The sequence below is a fragment of the Macaca fascicularis genome, chromosome 10 (assembly GCF_037993035.2).
Source record: "Macaca fascicularis isolate 582-1 chromosome 10, T2T-MFA8v1.1".
NCBI classification, from domain to species: domain Eukaryota; kingdom Metazoa; phylum Chordata; class Mammalia; order Primates; family Cercopithecidae; genus Macaca; species Macaca fascicularis.
Window position 1 is genome coordinate 92,864,142 of NC_088384.1, and position 24,989 is coordinate 92,889,130.

The 24,989-nt window shown below is 46.5% G+C and overlaps 1 protein-coding gene across 16 annotated transcripts; it reads right to left on the bottom strand.

The window, feature by feature from the left end:
- Positions 1 to 4,767: 4,767 nt before the first annotated feature.
- Positions 4,768 to 24,207, bottom strand: DSN1 (DSN1 component of MIS12 kinetochore complex). 16 transcript variants are annotated; one of them, XR_012419334.1, is made up of 12 exons: positions 24,106 to 24,207; positions 21,854 to 21,902; positions 21,305 to 21,625; positions 18,489 to 18,562; positions 16,993 to 17,065; positions 15,382 to 15,818; positions 14,466 to 14,841; positions 11,742 to 11,801; positions 11,273 to 11,347; positions 8,912 to 9,059; positions 7,686 to 7,773; positions 4,768 to 5,860 (listed from the first exon to the last, which is right to left on the bottom strand). XR_012419334.1 is itself a non-coding variant. In XM_005568936.3 (11 exons), exons 2-11 carry the CDS (start codon positions 21,885 to 21,887, stop codon positions 5,757 to 5,759), a joined length of 1,065 nt encoding a protein of 354 aa, XP_005568993.3. In that variant the 5' UTR covers positions 21,888 to 21,902; positions 24,106 to 24,207; the 3' UTR covers positions 4,768 to 5,756. The 16 variants fall into 16 exon arrangements, 14 of the variants coding, with proteins under 14 accessions (XP_005568993.3, XP_045218875.2, XP_015313516.3 ...); XM_005568936.3 differs by lacking the exon at positions 15,382 to 15,818 and having other exon boundaries at positions 14,466 to 14,553; XM_045362940.2 differs by lacking the exon at positions 15,382 to 15,818 and having other exon boundaries at positions 14,466 to 14,553; positions 21,854 to 22,000.
- Positions 24,208 to 24,989: the final 782 nt, after the last annotated feature.

Genomic DNA, 24,989 nt, shown 5'->3' on the forward strand with positions numbered 1-24,989 from the left:
CACTCGTCCACTGCAAACACCCAGCACAAGCTGTCATTTCTGTCCTTGACGCCTGCAATAACCTAACTGGTCTCTCACACCCACACCTTGCTTGCTTCTGTCTTTTCCCCACACCGCAACTAGAGTTTTTTTTTTTTTTTTTTTTTTTTTTTTTTTTTTTTGAGATGGAGTTTCACTCTTGTGGCCCAGGCTGGAGTGCAGTGGCACGATCTCTGGTCTTCCTGTTTCAAGCGAGTCTCCTGCCTCAGCCTCTTGAGTAGCTGGGACTACAGGCACGTGACACCACGTCCAGCTAATTTTTTGTATTTTTAGTAGAGACGGGGTTTCACCATGTTGGCCAGGATGGTCTTGATCTCTTGACCTCGTGATCCACCCACCTCAGCCTACCAAAGTGCTGGGATTACAGGTGTGAGCCACTGCGCTCGGCCGAGTAATCTTTTAAAAATAAAGTTCTGTCCTCTCGCCCTTTCTTGAAACCTTCTAATAACTTTCAATTATACTTGTTTCAGGCCAGTCTTCTGCTGGTGCCCAGCACTCCTGCTTTATTGTTTTTTTTTTTTTTTTTTTTTTTGAGATGGAGTCTTGCTCTGTAGCCCAGGCTGGAGTGCAGTGGTGGGATCTCGGCTCACTGCAAGCTCCGCCTCCCGGGTTCACGCCATTTTCCTGCCTCAGCCTCCCCAGTAGCTGGGACTACAGGCGCCTGCCACCACGCCCAGCTAATTTTTCTTTTTATTTATTTATTTATTTATTTATTTTTATTTATTTTTTTTTTTGAGACGGAGTCTTGCTCTGTCGCCCAGGCTGGAGTGCAGTGGCGCGATCTCGGCTCACTGCAAGCTCCGCCTCCTGGGTTCACGCCATTCTCCTGCCTCAGCCTCCTGAGTAGCTAGGACTACAGGCGCCCGCCACCGCGCCCGGCTAATTTTTTGTATTTTTAGTAGAGACGGGGTTTCACTGTGGTCTCGATCTCCTGACCTTGTGATCCGCCCGCCTCGGCCTCCCAAAGTGCTGGGATTACAGGCTTGAGCCACCGCGCCCGGCCTTCTTTTTATTTTTTAGTAGAGACGGGGTTTCACCGTGTTAGCCAGGATGACCTCGATCTCCTGACCTTGTGATCTGCCTGCCTCAGCCTCCCAAAGTGCTGGGATTACAGGCGTGAGCCACCACGCCCGGCCTTTTTTTTTTTTTTTTTTTTTTTTTTTAAGTATCCTAGCATGCTCCACTCTGCTCTTCAAGCCTTTGAAAATTGCATCTCCTTTTGCCTGAAATGTCCCATTTAACTCCTTCATCTTTCTCAAGTCAACTGAAATATCTCTTCTGCAGTGTTTTTTCTTGGTCCTTGTGTCGTCAGGAAACTGAGCATCTTGAGAAAGAACCCATGTGTTTTTGCTCTTTGCTTGCCCCTCCAATCCTAGAACTGTGTGTGGCATATGGCAGGTCCTCAGTAAATATATAAAGGAATAAAGAACAAATGTAGGTCAAAGCAAGGAGATGTCATCTCTTATTAACTGGCACTTGCACCAAGGTTTAAGACTTAAGATTAAGACTGGGTGTTTAACTGAAATGGGATTTGTCCCTTTAGTGGGATCAGAGAATAAGAAACATTTTATTTTGGCTGAGCACAGTGGCTCACACTTGTAATCTCAGCATTTTGGGAGGCTGAGGTGGGTGGATATCTTGAGTCCAGTTTGAGACCAGCCTGGGCAACATGGAGAAACCCCATTCCAACGACAGTACAACAGTTAGTTCAGGGCCGGGCGTGGTGGCTCACGCCTGTAATCCCAGCACTTTGGGAGGCCGAGGCGGGCAGATCACGAAGTCAGGAGATCGAGAGCATCCTGGCTAAAACGGTGAAACCCCGTCTCTACTAAAAATACAAAAAAAATTAGCCAGGCATGGTGGTGGGCGCCTGTAGTCCCAGCTACTCGGGAAGCTGAGGCAGGAGAATGGTGTGAACCCGGGAGGCGGAGCTTGCAGTGAGCCGAGATCGTGCCACTGCACTCCAGCCTGGGTGACAGAGCAAGACTCCGTCTAAAAAAAGGTTAGGTCAGGTGCAGTGGCTCATGCCTGTAATCCCAACACTTTGGGAGGCTAAGACGGGTGGCTCACCTAAGGTCAGAAGTTCAAGACCAGCCTGGACAACATGGTGAAACCCCATCTCTACTAAATATACAAAAATTAGCTGGGTGTGGTGGTGCGTGTGTGTAATCCCATGCACTCAGGAGGCTGAGGCAGGAGAATCACTTAAAGCCAGGAGGCAGATGTTGGAGTGAGCCGAGATGGCACTGCTGCACTCCAGCCTGGGCAACAGAGGGAGACTCCTCTCAAACAAAACAAAAATTAGTCAGATGTGGTGGTGCACACCTGTAGTCCCAGCTGTTTGAGCTGGTTGAGCTCAGGAGGTTGAGGGTCCAGTGAGCCATAAGCGTGCCATGGCACCTACTGCCTGGATTTATTTATTTAGTTAGTTAGTTAGCTTTTGAGCCAGGGTCTTGCTGTTGTCCAGGCTGGAGTGCAGTGGCACAATCATAGCTCGCTGCAGCCTTGAACTCCTGAGCTCAAGGGATCTTCCTGCCCCAGCCTCCTGAGTAGCTGGGACTACAGGCATGAGCACTATAGGCACGCACCATCAAGCCTGGCTAATTTTTTAAATTTTTGAAGGGTTGAGGGTCTCACCATCTTGCCTAGGCTGATCTCGAACTCCTAGTTTCAAGTGATCTCTACTTCAGCTTCTCAAAATGCTGGATTACAGGTGTGAGCCACCATGCCTGGCCAGAATAAGAAACGTAAGTAATAAATTGGATGGTGGGTTTTTGTGTGTGTGTGTGTCTTTTTAATTTAATTTAATTTATTTAATTAATTTATTGTTTTGAGACGGAGTCTCACTCTGTTGCCCAGGCTGGAGTGCCGTGGCGTGATCTTGGCTCACTGCAAGCTCCGCCTCCTGAGTTGACACCATTCTCCTGCCTTAGCCTCCCACATAGCTGGGACTACAGGCACCCGCCACCATGCCTGGATAATTTTTTGTGTTTTCAGTAGAGATGGGGTTTCACCATGTTAGCCAGGATGGTCTTGATCTCCTGACGTCATGATTCACCCGCCTCGGCCTCCCAAAGTGCTGGGATTACAGGTGTGGGCCACTGCGCCCGGCCCTTTTTTATTTTTATTTTTATTTATTTTTAATTTTTTAAATTTTGAGATAGGGTCTCACTTTGTTGCCCAGGCTGGAATGCAGTACTACGATCATGTCTTGCTGCAGCCTTGGCCTTCCAGGCTCAATTGATCCTCTCACTTCAGCCTCCCAAGTAGCTGGAAATACAGGTATGCACCACCACTCTCAGCCAATTTTTGTATTTTTTGTAGACCGGGTTTCGGCATGCTGCTCATGGCTGGCCTCAAACTCCTGGGCTCAAGCGACCACTCACCTCAGCCTCCCAAAGTGCCTGGCCTAGTTGGTGTTCTACTGGTAATTAATGCAGAGGTATAGCTCAACACTACTGTTCACTTCAGCATCTTGGCAAAGAATCCTGTTTTCTGTTAAACCCTCCTACTCTTTTTTTTTGTTTTGTTTTGTTTTTTGAGACAGAGTCTTGCCTTTTCGCCCAGGATAAAGCACTGCCCATGAGTGCAGTGGCACAAGCTCTGCCTCCTGGGTTCAAGTGATTCTCCTGCCTCAGCCTCCCAAGTAGCTGGGATTACAGGTATGTGCCACCATATCTGGCTATTTTTTTTGTATTTTTTGTAGATATGGGAATTCACCATGTTGGCCAGGGTGGTCTCGGACTCCTGACCTCAAGTGATCCACCTGCCTCAGCCTCCCAAAGTGCTGGGATTACAGGTATGAGCCACCATGCCCAGCCCTCCGTTTTTTTTTGAGATAGAGTCTCACTCTGTCGCCCAGGCTGGAGTGCAATGGCACGATCTCAGCTCACTGCAACCTCCACCTCCCAAGTTCAAGCAATTCTTCTGCCTCAGCCTCCCAAGTAGCTGGGATTACAGGTGTGCACCAACACAGCCGGCTATTTTTTTTTTTTTTTTTTTTTTGAGACGGAGTCTCGCTCTGTCGCCCAGGCTGGAGTGCAGTGGCACAATCTCGGCTCACTGCAAGCTCCGCCCTCCAGGTTCATGCCATTCTCCTGCCTCAGCCTCCCGAGTAGCTGAGACTACAGGCGCCTGCCACCACGCCCGGCTAATTTTTTTTTTTTGTATTTTTAGTAGAGACGGGGTTTCACCGTATTAGCCAGGATGGTCTCGATCTCCTGACCTCATGATCTGCCCATCTCGGCCTCCCAAAGTAATTCTTGTATTTTTAATAGAGATGGTGTTTCACTATGTTGGGCAGTCTGGTCTTGAACTCCTGACCTCGTGATCTGCCCACCTTGGCCTCCCAAAGTGCTGGGGTTACAGGTGTGAGCCACTGGGCCCTGCCCTCCCTTTTATTTGAGATGGAGTCTCGCTCTTTTGCCCCGGCTGGAGTGCAGTGGTGTGATCTTGGCTCACTGCAACCTCCGCCTCCCGGGTTCAATCAATTCTCCTGCCTCAGCCCCCTGAGTAGCTGGAACTACTTACTGGTGCATGCCACCATGCCCAGCCTTTTTTTTTTTTTTTTTTAGTAGAGACAGGGTTTCACTATGTTGCCCAGGCTGGTAGTGAACTCCTGAGCTCAGACAATCTGCCCGCCTAGGCCTCCCAAAGTGCTGGGATTATAGGCGTGAGCCACCGTGCCCAGTACTCCCTTTTTGTTTATACACTCAAAACACAGACAAAGACAAGGGAAAGCTTTTAATTATGTGCAAGTTTACAATACAGATTATAAACAAATAGAACAATGAATAGTAGTACTTAGTCTTTCTTGTCATGAATCTAGGATTTAGGAGGTCAACTCAATATTAAAAACGGAAGCACACTACAGACAACAGGATATAATGAGTGGTATTTCCTTCAAATTGAACATCTTGTGAAGTGACATATGTATCCCAATGACGCAAACAATGCTCAAAACTTTTCCATTTTTTTTTTTAACAATTTTTAATTTTTTTTTAAGACACTGTCTCATTCTGTCGCTCAGGCTGGAGTGCACTGGCACAATTAGAGCTCACTGCAGCCTCAACCTCCTGGGCTCAAGTAATCCTCCCACCTCAGCTTTCTGAGTAGCTGGCACTACAGGCGCATGCCACCACACCCAGCTAACTTCTTGTATTTTTTGTAGACAGGGTTTCACCTTATTTCTCAGGCTGGTCTTGAACCTCTGGGCTCTAGCAATCCACCCGCCTCAGTCTCCCAAAGTGCTAGGATTACAGGCGTGAGCCACTATGCCCAGCCTCAAAACTCTTCTACCTAAAATCACCTTCAGAGCCATGCTAGAAAATTAGTATCATTCCTTTACAACCAGAATCCAAGATGGCCACTAAAATGTTTCCTTAGACTTGGTCCTAAATGATTTTTGGATTGTTTCAAAACCTGAAAAACATCTTCATAGGATAAATATAAAAGAATGGGCCACTGGATCTGAAGAGCATTTCAAAAAAGAAGTTTGAACTTTCAAGAATTTTGTACATTCCTGGGAAAAACGTCTATACAATATTCATTTGACATACAAATTCCATCACTTTTTGAAAAAAGTCAAAGTGCTCTATAGTCAGTCCAGCCAGTTATCTTCAAAGGCAACAGAGCAGAAATCACGCAGTCTCCATGTGCTGGGGCACTCTTCCCATTCTTCTCCTCTTGGGCAACTTGTGGCAGGAAAGCTCATAAGGTCACTGACAAGATCCAGATCCACGTGTGGCAGGTGGGTTCTGCAGCTGAAGCTTCAACAGTTTTCGAGCTGGTGAGGGATCTAATTGTTGCAAGCTTCTCTTCCCTGCAGAGAAAAGAGGCCAAAAAAATAAATTTCAATTGAAATAACATAACATTTATTGAAAACTTAATGTATGGACATTGTGCCAGACATGGAAGGGCATTACAAAGACAAATAAGAGAGTCTCTGGCCTCAAGGAGATGACAATTTGGTAAGAACTGTCATCTTACCACAGCTGGGCAAGGTGGCTCACGCCTGTAATCCCAGCACTTTGGGAAACCAAGGCGGGAGGACTGTTTGAAGTTTGAGACTAGCCTGGGCAACACAGTAAGACCTTGTCTCTACAAAAAAAAAAAAAAAAAAATTAGCCTAGCATGGTCCTAGCATGATCATCCAGCTACATGGGAGGCAAGAGGATCAGCTGGGAGCCCAGAAAGTTGAGGCTGCAATGAGTCATGACTGCACCCCTGTATTCCAGCCTGGGCGACAGAGCAAGACCCTATCTTAAAAAAAAAAAAAAAAAAAGGGTGGTTCATGTCTGTAATCCCAACACTTTGGAAAGCCAAAGTGGGTGGATCACTTGCGGTCAGAAGTTCAAGATCAGCCTGACCAACATGGTGAAAACCTATCTCTACTAAAAATACAAAAATTAGCCAGGTATGGTGGCACATGCCTGTAATCCCAGCTACTCAGGAGAATGAGGTGGGAGAGTATCTTGAACTCAGGAGGCGGAGGTTGCAGGGAGCCAAGATCATGGCACTGCACTCTAGCCTGGGCAACAGAGCGAGACTCTGTCTGAAAAAAAAAAGCCAGCTACCACTACAATCACAATACAACATGATCAGTAAGAAGATGGAGGCCGGGCGCAGTGGCTCAAGCCTGTAATCCCAGCACTTTGGGAGGCCAAGGCAGGTGGATCACCTGAAGTCAGGAGTTCGAGACCAGCCTGACCAACATGGAGAAACCCCGTCTCTACTAAAAATACAAAATTAGCCGGGCGTGGTGGAGCATGCCTATAATCGCAGCTACTCGGGAGGCTGAGGTAGGAGAATCACTTGAACCCAGGAAGCAGAGGTTGCAGTGAGCCGAGATCTCGCCATTGCACTCTACCCTGGGCAACAAGAGCGAAACTCCTTCTCAAAACAAATAAACAAACAAACAAATAAAATGATGGTCAGGCGCAGTGGCTCACACTTATAATCCCAGCACTCTGGGGGGCCAAGGCAGGAGGATCACTTGAGCCCAGGGGTTGAAGACCATCCTGGACAACACAGCCTGGACCATCTCTACAAAAAAATTAAAAATTTAGCTGGGTGTGGTGGTGCACGCTTTTAGTCCCAGCTACTCTGGGAGCCTGAGGTGAAAGGACTGCTTGAGCCTATCAGGTTTAGGCTGCAGTGAGCTGTGCAGTCATTGCACCACTGCACTCCAACCTGGATGAGAGCAAGAGTGAGACTTTGCCTCAAAAAAAGAAGAAAAAAAAAAAAAAGAAAGAAAATGAAGGTACATATAGCAAATAATTAAGGGCTGAGAGGAGGTCAGGAAAAGCTAGGGAGGAGTAATGTCAGTGTCACTTAGTGAATTCTTGAGAAATGAGGAGGGAAAAAGCAATGGGTGGGTATTTCTTAAGTCTTGGATTTACCAGAACAACAACATATTTCATGGGGATTTAATTTTCAGTCTACTGTGCTTCTGTAGAATTTACATCTAGAAATTTCCTATCAAATAGTATATATCAATAACATACTATTTATTGTGGGGAGAAAAACAAATCACCTCATATAGGTCTTACCCTCTTGGACCATAGGCTTTGAAGGGCAGTTTGTATCCCAAAAGCTATCAGATGGAAAACAGCCCAAACTCTGGTCCCCTCAAGAGACAAGCTTACCAAGCTGTACTGACACCTTCTGGAAGCACTGGGTACTTTCCTCCATAAAGGCCTGCAGCTGTTTCACTGACCCTTGCAGCTCATCCATCTGCAGAAAAAAGACAGCCGTGAGCTGTAAAGGTCCATGGCTTCTTGGATGTTCCTCAAACCCGACAAGCAAGCTCTTGTTCAGGAGCTTTGGGCTTGCTGTTCTTTCAGCCTGGAATGCTTATGCCAGATACTCTGTTTGTTCCTCCAAAGTCACACCACATTCTTCTCCAGGTTGCTCTATGCTCCAGGAGGCTGACCCGTGTAACCTCTACCAACAGGATGCCTAAGTGGGAAGGAGCTGAACGAGTCATCTTGAGTTGGCTCTCTCAAATCAGCTAACTATGTGACTTTCTCCCATTAGGTGCCACAGTAACTGCTACTCCCTCCTCCCTTTCAGGCCTAGGGGGAGTAAGAGCTCTGCTGCCTATAAGCCCCAGGTTACTCTACTAACCCTTGTGGTTCTCCAATACCCATATCTGTTTAGCTTTTTTGAAAATAAACTCTCATTGAATTGTCCTTTCAAATACCATCTGCTTGCTGTTAATACCTGGATTGACACAATACTATTCCCTCAAATGTCCTCATGGTTCATTTCCTTCAAGTCTGTTAAAATGGCACCTCAAAGGGGCCTTCAATAACCTTGCTATATAAAATAGCAACCCATCAACCTCCCTATACTGTCCTTCCCTCTTACCTGCTTCATCAGCATTTACCACTATATATTCATTTTTTAATTTTTTAATTTTTTTTTTTTTTTTGAGACGGAGTCTCGCTCTCACCCAGGCTGGAGTGTAGTGGCGCGATCTCGGCTCACTGCAACCTCTGCCTCCTGGGTTCACGCCATTCTCCTGCCTCAGCCTCCTGAGTAGCTGGGACCACAGGCGCCCACCACCACGCCCGGCTAATTTTTTGTATTTTTAGTAGAGATGGGGTTTCACCATGTTGGCCAGGCTGGTCTCGAACTCCTGACCTCGTGATCCGCCCACCTCGGCCTCCCAAAGTGCTGGGATTACAGGTGTGAGTCACCACACCCGGCCTGTTTATTATTTTTTAATTGTCTCTCCATGTTTTCCCAAGGTAGAGCTGAATATACTTATTCAACTTACACTTATACATATTCTCCAGGTCTTTTAATTTCCAAGGATTACAAGGTGGCAAGCTGGATAACTCAACCAAATAAACATGAGCCCACTTACCACCAACTCCATACAATCAAAGACTTTGCTCTGGTTCTGTAATATTTTCTGGTAGTCAGGCTTTGTATTAAGAACTTCATTCTGAGAAGACCCACGATATGTCATAGGTTCCACTTTGACCTCAGTAATTTTGGCCTCAGCTGATCCTCTAAAAACAAAACAAAAGTGCTTTCGAGGGATTTTGTAATTATTTTCTGGAAGAGATACCAAAGATTATCCTATAAAGCTGAATCAGTATTCCTCAACTCTACACTAGGTATAGGCTCTCTTAACAGGAAGTTTTTTTTTTGAGACTGAGTCTCACTCTGTTGCCTAGGCTGGAATGAAGTGGCGTGGTCTCAGCTCACTGAAACCTCTGCCTCCCGGGTTCAAGCGATTTTCCTGTCTCAGCCTCCCAAGTAGCTGGGATTTCAGGCGCCTGCCACCATGCCCAGCTAATTTTTTGTATTTTTAGTAGAGATGGGGTTTCACCATGTTGGCCAGGCTGGTCTCGAACTCCTGAACTTGTGATCCACCTGCCTCGGCCTCCCAAAGTGCTAGAATTACAGGCATGAGCCACCGCGCCTGGCCTTAACAAGAAGTTCTGAAACAACTGTCTAGTATTCATGTCTTTATACCTCTGGACTCCAGGAAATGCTAGAAGCTTCCAGTCAGTTGAATCCACTTAATAGTAAGGTCCATATACCAGAAAGACTATACTTGGGAGAGAGTGAAGCCAAAGCTTGCTATCCTAAAGTCAGGGTCTATGATTGTTTACCAAAACACGCTGGCCTACCTCAATTATCTAAAATAACTGAACAGGACTGAGAGTTCATGAAAACTGATGAACAACAACTTTAATAACAACAACTACTACAATTTACTGAGTGCTAAGTAGGTGCCAGACACTACTGGGTACTTTACATTTAACCTAATTTGACACTTACAATAACCCAATGAGGAAGGTACTAATATCATCCCCATTTTCAAATGAGGAACCTCAGGCTCATTCAAGACTAAGTGATTTGCCCAAGGTCACAAAACTAAGGAACAGTTAGAGTCTGAACAGACAGTCTGCTTCTAGAACCATTCCTTTTAACCTATAAGCTTTGCCACAAAAGTTTTTATATGAAACTGGCATCTTACACATTATCTTTCTTCATAAACAGAGTATGTAAGGGGTGAAAAGTAACTGATAACCATCATTACCTGGACTGGGAAAGTTTTTCAAACCATGGTCCTCAGAGACCCTCTCTACTGAGAGGTCACTTCTGCAATTAGGGTTTTGACTAACATTTTGTCGTTGGGATTCTAGCTGAGATTTTATTTTGGAAAAAAAAAAAAAAAAAAACCTTAAAACCATGGCTTAAATGTTCATCTAAGTAAAAATCTAGCATTTTCTGGCCAGGTGCTGTGGCTTACACCTGTAATCTCAACACTTTGGGAGGCCAAGATAGGCAGATCACTTGAGGCCAGGAGTTCATGACCAGCCTGGCCAACATGGCAAAACCATGGTGTGGTGGAACATGCCTGCAATCCCAGCTACTCAGGAGGCTGAGGCAGAAGAATTGCTTGAACCTGGGAGGTGGAGGCTGCAGTGAGCTGAGATCGTGCCACTGCACTCCAGCCTGGGCAACACAGCAAAAAAACGAAAAAACAACAAAAAACACCCAGCCCAGCTTGGCCAACATGGTGAAATCCTGTGTCTACTAAAAATACAAAAATTAGCCTGGCATCATGGCACACACCTGTAGTCCCAGCTACTCAGGAGGCTGAGGCAGGAGAATTGCTTGAACATGGGAGGTGGAGTGAGTTGAGATAGCACCATGCACTCCAGCCTGGGCAACAGAGCGAGAGTCTGTCTCCAAAACAAAACAAAACAAACAAACAAACACCTAGCACTTTCCTACTTTTCCTCTACCTTCAAGACCCAAAGATCCTCTCTTTCCTCACATCCTCCTCATCACCCACTTTCATGTCTTTCTGTTTCCAAGAAGGCCCTGGCCAAGGGCATCCCCCAAACATGCAGCTCATAGGCCATGTGCTCACTGAAGCCCCTTGATTACTGTTCTTGGCCCAGCCCCAGGCTGCCAGGTACAATGTAGAGATGTGCCTGTCTCCCCCAGGATATGAAATGGTAGCCAAGGACACAGAACAGAAGCAATTGTGTTTTGGACCGAAAATAGTGACACCAACTCTTCCTTCTTCTCACTCACTTCCCGTTTATGGTCAGAGAGTGCTAATACACACTACAGAATTTGATTAGCTTACTGGCCTGTGAGAAAGGATTCATCTTTCAATTTGTACTAACAGAACTGAAATAAACCCCAATCAAACTCCATAAGGTTTTTAAAGACAGTTTTTACAGTTCATAGAGCTAACCTGGACAATATCTCTTCAGCCGCCTGCTGGTAGTGCACCAAGAGCTGATCCCAAATCTGACGTTCTAAAGAAAACCTATAAGAATGAGGAAAAAAAATTCAGTTAATTTTTATAATCTTATTCTGAATCACTCACGGTAACAATAAGTATGTTAGGTGTACAATCTAGATGTAAAATGTGAGTTGAAGGTCATTACAGGATTAGAAAGCCTGACCAATTCAGAGGATATTTAATCATACCAAACCTCAGTTCTTCAAGTCAAATTAATATTTGTGTTCTCTAGATTCCATTCTGTGAAACTGATCATTAGTAGAGTCCATAAAAATCTCAATACGAGCCTTCTAACTTCTAGTATTGGTGCACTAATGCTGACTCTCCAAATACAATGCTTACTATTCATTTTTTCCAAGTTAGTTAATTTCCCCAGATAGGAGAATGAATTTAGATTTTCTAACAAAGGTTAACTTACTTTGTTATGTATTCCTTCATCTCAGCCACAGATGCTTCCAGGGAAAAATCTGATGCTTTTCTGGAAAACAGATAGGATTACGACATAAATCTTTCAAGAAATATTTGCTTTAATATAATCGCTTATAAATTATTTATTTGATACAGAGTTTCGCTCTTGTTGCCCAGGCTGGAGTGCAATGGCACAATCTCGGCTCACTGAAACTTCTGCCTCCCTGGTTCAACAGATTCTCCTACCTCAGCCTCCAGAGTAGCTGGGATCACAGGCATGCACCACCACACCCGGCTACTTTTGTATTTTTAGTAGAGATGGGGTTTCTCCATGTTGGTCAGGTTGGTCTCAAACTCCCGACCTCAGGTGATCCACCTGCCTCAGCCTCTCAAAGTGCTGGGATTATAGGCGTGAGAAACAGCGCCCGGCTATTTATTTATTTTTGAGACGGAGTCTGGCTCTGTCACCCAGGTGGGAGTACAGTGGCTCAATCTCAGCTTGCTGCAACCTCCGCCTCCCGGGTTCAAGTGATTTTCCTGCCTCAGCCTCCAGAGTAGCTGGGATAACAGGCGCCCACCACCACCCTCAGCTAATTTTTGTATTTTTGGTAGAGATGGGGTTTCACTATGTTGGCCAGGCTGGTCTCGAACTCCTGACCTCATGATCCACCCACCTCAGCCTCCCAAAGTGCTGGGATTACAGGTGTGAGCCACCGCACCCAGTCTTTTATTTATTTTTAGTAAAGATGCAGTCTCTCCATGTTGCCCAGGTCTCAAACTCCTGGGCTCAAGTGATTCTCCCACCTCAGTTACAGGTGGGAGCCACCATGCCCAGACTCCCTTACATAATTTTTGTCTTTCAAAAAATACTTAATGTTGGACTCTATTTCACTTTTCCACTAGGTAATAGCTTTCTTTTTTTTTTTCCTGAGATGAAGTCTCGCTCTGTCACCCAGGCTGGAGTGCAGTGACGCTATCTTGGCTCACTGCAAGGTTCGCCTCCCAGGTTCACACCATTCTCCTGCCTCAGCCTCAGGCACCCACCAACATGCCCAGCTAATTTTTTGTATTTTTAGTAGAGACAGGGTTTCACCGTGTTAGCCAGGATGGTCTCGATCTCCTGACCTTGTGATCCGCCTGCCTCGGCCTCCCAAACAGATGGGATTACAGGTGTGAGCAACCGTGCCCAGCTTGCACTAGGTAATAGCTTTCTAAGCTATAGGTAATAGCTAGGTAATAGCTTTCTAAGTGGTCTCTTTATATTCTGTTTCACTTATCAATTCCAATTCACATCATGGCCAGATTAACCTTTCTTAAAATATTTCTCTAATTTTTTTTCCTTGCTTAAAAACTCCGTGTCTCTTGGCTGGGCGTGGTGGCTCACGCCTGTAATCCCAGCACTTTGGGAGGCTCAAACGGGTGGATCACCTGGGGTCAGGAGTTCAAGATCAGCCTGGCTAACATGGTGAAACCTCGTTTCTATAAAAATACAAAAAATAAGTCGAGCATGGTGGGGCACACCTGTAATCCCAGCAACTCGGGAGGCTGAGGCAGGAGAATTGCTTGAGCCAGGGAGGCGGAGGTTACAGTGAGCCAAGATCACGCCATTGCACTCCAGCCTGGGCAACAGAGCAAGACTCTGTCTCAAAAAACAAAAATTAAAAAAAATAAATAAATAAGCCGGGTGCAGTGGCTCATGTCTGTAATCCCAGCACTTTGGGAGGCCAAGGCAGGTGGATTACTTGAGGTCAGGAGCTCGAGACCAGCCTGGCCAATATGGTGAAACCCTGTCTCTACTAAAAAAAAAAAATACAAAAATTAGCCAGGTGTGGTGGTGGGCACCTGTAATACCAGCTGCGCGGGAGGCTGAGGCAGGAGAATTGCTTAAACCCGGGAGACAGAGGTTAGTCAGCCACGATTGCGCCATTGCACTCCAGCCTGGGCAACAGAGCAAGACTCTGTCTCAAAAAACAAAACAAAAATTAAAAAAAAAAAAAAAACATAAGCTGGGCATGGTGGCTCACGTCTGTAATCCCAGCACTTTGGGAGGCTGAGGTGGGTGGATTACTTGAGGTCAGGAGCTTGAGACCAGCCTGGTCAGCATGGTGAAACCCCATCTCTACTAAAAATACCAAAAAATTAGCCAGGCATGGTGGTGCATGCCTGTAGTCCCAGCTACCTGAGAGGCTGAGGCAGAAGAATGGTTTGAACCCGGGAGATGGAGGTTACAGTGAGCCAAGATAACACCATTGCACTCCAGCCTGGGGGACACAGCAAGGTTCCGAACCAAAAAATAAATAAATAAATAAAAAGAGAAGATGCTGAATAAATGTTTGTTGGTAAATGAACAACTATCTAATTATAAAAAAGTCCTAATTCTTTTTTTTTTTTTTTTGAGACGGAGTCTCTCTGTCTCCCAGGCTGGAGTGCAGCGGCCCAATCTCGGCTCACTGCAAGCTCCGCCTCCTGGGTTCATGCCACACTCCTGCCTCAGCCTCCGGAGTAGCTTGGACTACAGGTGCCTGCCACCACGCCTGGCTAATTTTTTTTTTTTTTTTGTATTTTTAGTAGAGACGGGGTTTCACCATGTTAGCCAAGATGGTCTTGATCTTCTGACCTTGTGATCTGCCCACCTCGGCTTCCCAAAGTGTTGGGATTACAGGCGTTAGCCACAGCGCCCGGCCAAAAGTCTTAATTCAATCATAATTTAGGACAGAAGGGGAACTGCTCTTACCCATTTGAATGTTCGAAACATTTTTGTAGAGTTCCATCAGTTTCTAGTCCGTCTGCAAAATGTTTCAATTCTTCAGAAAGAGAAGATGCTAGACAGAACAAATTTACGTGTCATAAAATAAAGAAAATATACATTTTCACAGTGAGATGCTGACAAAGGTATATTAAGGTAGTCTCAGCTCTAGGGTCTGCTGTTACATGTTGGTCCTCAAGCCCACCCAAAAGTGTGGAGTTAAGTATGTAGAAAGACTGTATCTTTTTTTTCTGGTAGGTATAGATAAAATGAAAGACAACTCATTTTTATCTATTTATTTAGACAGACTCTCGCTTTGTCACCTAGGCTGAAGTGCAGTGGTGTGATCTCAGCTCACTGCAACCTCCACCTTCTGGGCTCAAGCAATATAACCCCCGCCCCCAGCCTCCCTATTTGCTGGGAATACAGGCAGCACCACCATGCCCAGCTAATTTTTGTATTTTCTGTAGAAATGGGGTTTTACCATGTTGCCTAGGCTGGTCTCCAGCTCCTGGGCTCAAGTGATTCGCCTGCCTCAGCCTCCCAAAGTCCTGCGATTATAGGCGTAAGTAAGCCACTGTGCCGAGCCTTTATGACATTTATGATGTTTCTATAAATGACCTGTGAAAAAGCAGTTTAAAAGGTGTATCTGAGGCTGGGCACAGTGGCTCACACCTGTAATCCCAGCACTTTTGGAGGCCACGGCAGGCGGACCACTTGAGGTCAGGAGTTCGAGACCAGCCAGGCCAACATGATGAAACCCTGTCTCCACTAAAAATACAAAAATTAGCTGGGTGTGGTGGTGCACGCCTGTAATCCCAGCTACTCGGGAGGCTGAGGCAGGGGAATCGCTTGAACCTGGGAGGCAGAGGTTGCAGTGAGCTGAGATGGTGCCACTGCACACCAGCCTGGGCTAGAATGAGACTCTATGTCAAAAAAAACAAAAACAAAACAAAAAAAACTCAGGCAATAGGCAAGAGAGTAATACGAAACAAGGAGGCAAATAAAAAATTACGGGCATAGCCAGGCATAGTGTTTGTAGTCCCAGCTACTTAGGAGGCTAAGGCAGGAGGATTGCTTGAGCCCAGCACAGCCTGAGCAACACAGAGAACCCCCATCTCTTTATTAGAAAAAGAAAACCAGGCTGGGCACCGTGGCTCATGCTTATTATCCCAGCACTTTGGGAGGCCAAGGCGGGCAGATCACGAGGTCAAGAGATCAAGACCATCCTGGCCAACATGGTGAAACCCAGTCTCTACTAAAAACGTAAAACTTAGCTGAGAATGGTGGCGCCTGTAGTCCCAGCTACTCGGGAGACTGAGGCAGGAGAATCGCTTGAACCTGGGAGGTAAAGGTTACAGTGAGCCGAGATTGCACCACTGCACTCCAGTTTGGCAACAGAGCAAGACTCCGCCTAAAAAAAAAAAAAAAAAAAAAAAAAAAAAGGAAAGGAAAGGGAGGGGAGGGAAGGGAAACCAAAAAGGCCAGGCACAGTGCCTCACTGCTATAATCCCAGAACTTTGGGATGCTGAGGTGGGTGAACTGCCTGAGGTCAGGAGTTCGAGACCAGCCTGGCCAACATGGCAAAACCCTGTCTCTACTAGAAATACTGGGTGACAGAGTGTAACTCCATCTCAAAAAAAAAAAGAAAAAGAAAGCAATAAATATTTCTGCAAGGATACACAAGAAACTGGTGACCACAGTTACATTTGGGGAGAGGAACTGAGACTGGGGGTCAGAGTGGAAGGGAAGATTATTTTCCACTTTCATACCACCTGAGCTTCATAAGCATATATTCTTGCAAGTTAAAAAAAGTGGGGGGCTGGACACAGTGGCTCATGCCTGTAATCCCAGCACGTTGGGAGGCCAAGATGGGCAGATCACTTGAGGTAAGGAGTTCAAGACCAGCCTGGCCAACATGGTGAAACCTCTTCTCTACTAAAAATACAAAAATTAGCCAGGCATGGTGGCTTCCAGCTACTCGGGAGGCTCAGGCAGGAGAACTGCTTGAACCCAGGAGGCAGAGGCTATAGTGAGCCAAGATCACCCCACTGCACTCCAGTCTGGGCAACAGAATGAGACTCTGTCTTTAAAAAAAAAAAAAAGGGGGCCAGGCGTGGTGGCTCAAGCCTGTAATCCCAGCACTTTGGGAGGCCGAGGCAGGTGGATCACGAGGTCAGGAGATCGAGACCATCCTGGCTAACACACTGAAACCCTGTCTCTACCGAAAATACAAAAAATTAGCCGGCAGTGGTGGTGGGCGCCTGTAGTCCCAGCTACTCGGGAGGCTGAGGCAGGAGAATGGCGTGAATCTGGGAGGCGGAGCTTGCAGTGAGCAGAGATCGCGCCACTGTACTCCAGCCTGGGCGACAGAGCGAGACTCTATCTCAAAAAAAAAAAAAAAAAAAAGGTGGGGGAGCTAGTTTTATAAGGCAGCAGCTTCTGTAAATGGGGATGCTGTGAGCAAAGCTTTGACTGCCCAGGGTCAAAGCTCACTTATCTGTTAGCAACTTACCTTTGGCTCTAAAACTTTCAAGACTGAAGCCCTTAATGTCCCTTAGGAAAGGTTCAAGTTTCTGAATAGAGAACTAAATAAAAGAAAAGCATTTTTAGTACAACCACCAAAAATTTCCAGGCCAGTCCTAAATTTATGTCACTTTATGATGTTTAATAAATATGAAACTAAATACTAAATATGATTTAATTTTTACACATAAGACTTTTCACAGAAACAAATAAATAGATAAGAAAAAAATGGCCGGGCGCGGTGGCTCAAGCCTGTAATCCCAGCACTTTGGGAGGCCGAGACGGGCGGATCACGAGGTCAGGAGATCGAGACCATCCTGGCTAACACAGTGAAACCCCGTCTCTACTAAAAATACAAAAACTTAGCCGGGCGAGGTGGCAGGCGCCTGTAGTCCCAGCTACTTGGGAGGCTGAGGCAGGAGAATGGCGTGAACCTGGGAGGCGGAGCTTGCAGTGAGCTGAGATCCGGCCACTGCACTCCAGCCTGGGTGACAGAGCGAGACTCCGTCTCAAAAAAAAAAAAAAAAAAAAAAAAAAAAAAAACCTCTTTGTTGACCAGGCACAGTGGCTCATGCCTGTAATCCCAGCACTCTGGGAGGCTGAGGCAGGCGGATCATAAGGTCAGGAGATGGAGACCATCCTGGCCAACATGGTGAAACCCCGTCTCTACTAAAAATACAAAAAAAATTAGCTGGGCATGGTGGCGCATGCCTGTAGTCCCAGCTACTCGGGAGGGTGAGGCAGGAGAACTTCTTGAACCTGGGAGGCGGAGGTTGCAGTGAGCCAAGATTGTGCCACTGCACTCCAGGCTGGTGATAGAGCAAGACTCCATCTCAAAAAAACAAAAAACAAACAAAAAAATCCTTTGTTGCTTGGACTATAGATTTTGACTTTCCGTTAGGAAAAAAAAAAGGTTATTTAATTCATACAAATTACCTGCTTATCTAAACTGATGTAAGTACCTGGTAGCCACATAATACACAATACAACTTAAAAAAAGTCTGGGCGCGGTGGCTCACACCTGTAATCCTAGCACTTTGGGAGGCCGAGGTGGGTGGACTGCCTGAGCTCAGGTGTTCAAGACTAGCCTGGGCAACACGGTGAAACCTCATCTTTACTAAAATACAAAAAATTAAGGGCTGGATACGGTGGCTCATGCCTGAAATCCCAGCACTTTAGGAGGCCGAGGCAGGCGGATCAGGAGGTCAGGAGATCGAGACCATTCTGTCCAACACAGTGAAGTCCCATCTCTACTAAAAGTACAAAAATTAGCTGGGCATGGTGGCACGTGCCTGTAGTCCCAGCTACTCGGGAGGCTGAGGCAGGAGAATCACTTGAACCTGTGAGGTGGAGGTTGCAGTGAGTCAGGATCATACCACTGCACTCTAGCCTGGGTGACAGAATCAGAATCCATCTTAAAAAAAAAAGATCGTCACAATAGCAGTTAACAAACACAAAAACATTTCCCAGCTACAAGAACCTCACCTGGAAACTGGAAAGCAGGAGACAGCCAAGCCGTTTGCTTTCTGCTAAATCGACACTGATAGACCGGCTGAGCTCTAACATAAAACATAGCCACATTTAAGGAGATGGATAGTTAGCAACTAACAAAACTAAAAAGTGTCCTCCCTCTTGATAAATCCAACTTAAGGCAAGAATAGCCTTCTTTAGTTAAAGATAGAATTCTAATTTTTGCAGGATCACTGAGGAATGAAGTTTACCCATTTGTGCACCCAAACTTAAAAAAAAAAGTTACAGGAATCTTTGTATTGGCTGGGTACGGTGGCTCACGCCTATAGTCCCAACACTCTGGGGCCAAGGCATGGGATCACTTGAGACCACGAGCTGGAGACCAGCCTGGACAACATGGTGAAATCCTGTCTCTACTAACAACAGAAAAATCAGCCAGGAGTGGTGGCATGCGCCTGTAATCCTAGCTACTCCAGAGGCTGAGGCACGAGAATCAAAAGGGCCCAGGAGGCAGAGGCTGCAGTGAGCCGAGAGGTTGCAGTAGCTGGGACTACAAGCATGCGCCACCAAACCCAGGCAATTTTTTATATTTTTAGTAGAGACAGGGCTTCCCCATGTTGGCCAGGCTGGTCTTGAACTCCTGGCCTCAGGTGATCTGCCCACCTTGGCCTTCCAAAGTGCTGGGATTACAGGTGTGAGCCACCGTGCCTGGCCACATTTGAGCATTTTTATAAGACAGGCACTGCAATGTGCTTTAAACACTTTGTACTGTAAGAGTACTATTATAAAGTTCCATTTTACAAATGGGAAAACTGCAGCTCTGAGGGGAAATGACTTGTTTGAGGCCAGAAACTGGAAATTGGTGGAGCCAGAATTCAAACCCAAGTCTGTCACTAATATCTGTGTTTTTCCCACTATTACCACACTGCCTCTCTATAATGACCTAATAATAGCATTAATAGCTAACATTTTTTGAATACTTGCTATATAAAAAGGATTTTATGAAATGCTATATACATATTTCATTAAACCTTGAGGCAAGTATCCTATGAATTCCATTCAGATGACAGATAATGACACAGGCACAAAGTAAAAGGTAACTTGCCCAAGGTCATACAGTGAGTTATCAGACTGAACTGGGTGAGCATTTTACATAATTATGCAACTGAATCCCTAACCAATCGCAAGATGTAGATACCGTTTTTTAAAATTATGTCCATTTGAAAACAATTATTACATAGCAAAGGAATTTTGCTTTGTGAATTATGAGAGCTACATGTCTTTTTGCCCTCTAGGTTCAGCTGGTTGTGTTTTTAAAGTTCTTGTCTCTTAATTGTCACTGCTGTTAGTCAAGAAAAACAGGATACTTTCTGCCTATAACCAAGGAAACCTGGCAAGTTGCCAGAAATAACCAGGCAATAACCAGCCTTATTACATTGGTGCTTTTCTGTTTAAGTCTAAATGCTCTGGCATAGAGCTAAAGGTAGGGCTAATCTTGGGATGCACTGATGTTTTCTCAGCACATCTAAGGACTAAAGTACATGGGCCTTGTGGCAGCAATTTTCTGATGTGCTAAGTGGCTATCTTTACCCAGATTTCCTTCTGTGCATCAGACCACTTGGAAATGGGATGATACCTTAAAACTAATCACAATAGCTTAACATTTCAGGGCTTACTATCTGCCAAATACTGTGTTATATAAGATAGGTACTATTTCACCTCTAAGCTGCTGATGAGGACCTTAAGGCAAAGAAGGTTAAGTAATTTACTCAACACCACAGAGCTAGTATAGTCTTCCTGAAATATGCAAGCCTTTCCACGTTATATTCTGTACTTTGATGCTTACTAAGATATAGTTACTATTGTAAATTCACACAAAATGACACAAATCACATTCTGTATAGCATCCCTAAAAACTAAGTTTTTCACTCTAGATACACACACACACACACACACACACACACACATAGAGAGAGAGAGAGAGAGAAAGTGAGGTGGGGTGGGGGGTGCAGCAAGGGAGGAGGGAAGAGAGAGGGAGTAGGGAAAAAGAGACGAAGTTTTTTAGAGACAGGGGTCTTACTTTGTCACCCATCATAGATTGAGTGACACAATCATAGCTCACTGCTGTCTTGAATTCCTGGGCCCAAGTGATCCTCTTGCCTCAGCCTCTCTCCAGTAGCTGGGACTACAGGTACGTGCCACCATGCCCTGCTATTTTTTTAAACACTTTTTGTAGAGATGGGGTCTTGCCATTTTGCCTAGGTTGTCCTCAAACTCCTGGACTCAAGCAATCCTCCTGCCTCCCAAAGTGCTAGGATTACAGGCATGGCCCACTCTAGATATTTGTATGTGCATCTTCCCTGAGATATTTTCAGTTATAAAGGCTAAAATCAGGTATCAACCCAACTATCTTCCGCTCCACTTTAGGGTATGAGATAGAAAACCACAGAAAGAAATCTTTAATGTCTCTCATCCTAGCAGGTGAATATTGAATAATTAGAAATTTATATGTGGCAGCTAATAACATAAGTAGTAAACCAGGTGCAGTGGCTCACGCCGGTAGTCCCAGCTACTTGGGAGGCGGAACTGGGACGACTGCTTGAGCCCAGAAGTTCAAGTCCAGCCTAGACAGCACAGCAACATCCTGTCTCTTAAAAAGAAATAGCAGTAATACTGAACATTTACTAGGTGTTCGACATCAGTACTTATAAAGTAGCAAGTCATGTCTATTCTCCTACACTTTCTGCCATACCTCACTGCCTCTTATCTGAGCTGGAACCTGTCTCTTATCTGAGCTGGAACCTCACTGTCTTGTGTACACAGCACCCCACCTGTGATGCCCTGGTGAATGGGATGCAGCGACTTCCGCCGGTTCGTTTCTTTCATACTTGATCGCCGCCAGGATTGCCTCCTGTCTTGATAACTGGCAGATCGTTCTTGAGGGGACAAATGAAGGGACTTCGACTGAAGTCTTTCCTGGTGGCTGAGATCACAATTTTCCCCTTTTTCAGGGCTAGAGCCAAGGTGAATTCTTTCCTCTGAAACGCCTTGATGCATCTCCAGGGAGGCAGATGTTTTAGTAAACACTTCCACAGGACTGAGACTTGATTCCAATTGATGATCATGAGTCTTAGACATCACTGGTCCTTTTTCTAGCATTTGTTATAAAAAAGTCAAAATACAAAATCAAACCCGCCACAACTATTTGTGCAAAAAAGTGGAAAAAGTCAATGTATGCCCCTAGATCGTGGAAACATAAATAAAGCATCTCTGCAAATGAGTATGTGATTCCAAATCCACCAGGAGCCAGGAAAGATTTGGGTATAGCTCAGAAGCCTGAACCCAAGGTAAGAGGTACTGAATTTCACTATAGTACTTACCATCTATGATCTCTGATCTAGTCACTGAAGTCATCCTAGGTGGGAAACTCTGAAAATAGGAAAATGAAGTGATCTGTTCTTCACATTTCAGCTGCAGTCTTAGGCCGTGTGCTTTCCTGCCTCTCCGAGCTACCCTTGTCCACCTTCCTGACAGAGAATATCAGCAGGGGCCATCACCTCCTCTTCTGAATTTCTATACACTTTATTGCTAGAAATATTCAAATCTCCCTGAACACACACGCTACCTTACTTCCCAGTTACTTTGTGTTTAACTAGTCCCTAATTCCATTGATGACATTATGGTCTACCTGGTCTTCCAAACTAGAAAAACCACATCATCCATTACTTCTCATTCTTAGTTCTCCAGATCCAAAGTCCTAACTGTTCTATAAACAGCCTCTAAATCTTTTATCCATTCTCACTGTTACTGGTTTATTTATTATTTTGAGACACGGTCTTGCTCTGTTGCCCAGGCTGGAGTGCAGTGGTGCAATCTTGGCTCACTGAAACCTCCTCTTCCCCAGTTCAGGTGATTCTCCTGCCTCAGCCTCCTGAGTAGCTGGGATTACAGGCGTGCACCACCATGCCTGGCTAATTTGTGCATTTTTAGTAGAGACAGGGTTTCCCCATGTTGGCCAGTCTGGTCTCAAACTCCTGGCCTCAAGTGACCAACCAGCCTAGGCCTCCCAAAGTCCTGGGATTACAGGCGTGAGCCACCACGCCCAGCCTCACTGTTACTAGTTTAGTTCAGGTCTCATAATTTCTGGTCCCTCCCACTATCTAACAGTCTCTCCACTAGTTTGTCTACCTCCAGCTGCCCCTCTCCAGTCTATTCTTTGTTTTTGTTTTTTTTTGAGGTGGAGTCTCATTCTGTCACCGAGGCTGGAGTGCAGTGGCGCAGTCTCGGCTCACTGCAACGTCCACCTCCCAGGTTCAAGCAATTATCCTGCCTCAGTTTCCTGAGTAGCTGGGATTACAGGTGCCCGCCACCACACTCAGCTAATTTTTGTATTTGTAGTAGAGATGGGGTTTCCCCATATTGGCCAGGCTGGTCTCGAACGCTTGACCTCAGGTGATCCGCCCGACTTGGCCTCCCAAAGTGCTGGGATTACAGGCCTGAGCCACCATGCCCGGCCCAGTCTATTCCTTAGACAGCTGCCGGGACTTTTCCAAAGGGTACTCAACACCTTAGGTAAACTAGCCCCAATTTACCCATTCCTGCTCTCTCCTCCCACTCCTATTCCCTGTATTACTTCTGAATCTTTGCACATATCTGTCCTTCTACCTGTTAAACTTATTCATCCTTCCCAACCTAGCTCAAATATGAAGCTTTCACATCACTTCTCTTTGGCAGAGTTGGTGGCTACGCCCCTTGGCCTTCGTAGCATTGGCTATAAAATTTGTTTACATATCTGTCTCCCCAGCCAGGCTGTATTTGTATTCCTAGTGCCTGTCATGAACAACTGACTGGAAGAATGCAGGGATGTGACCTAGGCATCTCTTCATCGTCCCCTCCCTCCCAGCAGAAATCCGTCTGTGGGTGATGCTAAGTAAAAAGATATGAATATATGCAGAGGGACAAAAAGGAAAAGATAACAAGGAGGGGTCGGTCAAGGATCTGAATCCTCCACAGTCCTTATGATCGTATCACACAGATCCAGACTTGGATAATAACGATTGTATCACACAGATCCAAGCTTAGAAAAGCAACAACTGTCAACTGTTAAATGCTTATTCTGTGCTAGAATCTGTGCTACATAAGCGCTTTACCTGCGTCGTTATTCCACTTAATCCTTTCCACAACTCCGTAAGCACCATTAACTCCACTTTGCAGACAGGGGAACTGAGGTTCAGAGGGGCAAAAAGCCTGGCCCAAGCTTGTGACACAGCCAGCCTGGGGGCAGAAGGAAAATTCGAACCCAGGCCTGTCACCCCAGGCCTCTGCCTAGTCCTCACCCCTGTTTCTGGAGCCTAGACCCCTGGCTCGGCAGATACATCTCTAATGGGGTTGGTAAGGGGGACTGCCCCTGGGTTTCACTTCACCTGGGAGGAGCTCGCAGTGCCCCCGGGGCCTCCCAGTGTCCAAGGTCCTGGCCTCAAGTGACCCGCCGCCGGGGGTGCGGCGGGTCGAGCTGGGCCGAGAAGTACGACGCCAAAGAGATTAGTGCGGCGGCGGGAGGGGCCCCATCAGAGAACAAGCCTGTGACTTCCTGACCTCAGGGCGACGCCCGTCCAGTCCGGAGCCTCCGTACCTGAAACACAAGGCCACGGGTCCCGCTCCACAGCCCCAGGTCACTCCTGGACGCCTTGCGCCCCTGCAGCAGACCCTCCCTGCTCGGGGTCAAGCGGTCTCCGCCTTCTACGTCACTGTCACCGCCTCCGAAACTCCCGCCAACCAAGGGCGCATGCGCGACCGTCAGCTTCTCGGGCACGCGCGCGCAGAACGCCTGCGTCTGAGGATGCGCATGCGTACACCGCCGTCCAACGCTCCTGCCACCTCCGCTCCTCTTGTCCAACTCCTTTAGGTCCTGTCCGGCTACGTCACCACCTCCCTCCAACACTCCGCCCGGGGAGTCCCTTTCCGGGACCCGCCACACTATCGTGTCCTTTTGCGCCCGACGGCCCCAGAGCCATCTAAGATGGGGGAAACAGAGGCCCGGAGAGATTCTTGCCGGAGGAATGCAGCGCCTCAAAAGGCATCTGATGGCCTGTCCCCGTTGCTAGGCTCTGGTTCCCACTCCCTTTATCTTCTTAACTCCCAAAATGTGGACCGTGACTCTCCCCAGGGGGGACTGGAGCTCTGAGCTCAGTTTGCCTCAGTCTATCCCACTGCTGCTCTAGGACTTTTTCTCTCTCATTTCCAGGCCACCCCCTCAAACGGCTTGCTTTACTTGCTTGGTGGAGGGGGGGCCTGCCCTCGGGTTTCATTTCACCCGGGAGGAGGTCGCAGCGCCCCCTGTGGTTGCAGTGTCCACGGTCGGGGCCCGTGGGTGCGGCGGGTCGGGCTGGGCCTAGGGGCACGACGGGGACAGGGCAGCAGGTGCCCTTTGAGGCGCTGTATTCCCAGGCGCTCTTCCCTCTGCCTGGGAAGGCTTTCCCTGCTTTTCGTGGCGACATCCTTCAATTTTTTTGTATT

Coding starts and splice junctions, on each gene's coding strand:
- DSN1 (XM_005568936.3), bottom strand. CDS start 21,887: ATGACTTCAGTGACTAGATCAGAGATCATAGATG. Junction 11,348..11,741: donor ATGAAGGAATACATAACAAA/GTAAGTTAACCT, acceptor TCATTCTTATAG/GTTTTCTTTAGAACGTCAGA. Junction 9,060..11,272: donor GCTGAAGAGATATTGTCCAG/GTTAGCTCTATG, acceptor TTTTGTTTTTAG/AGGATCAGCTGAGGCCAAAA.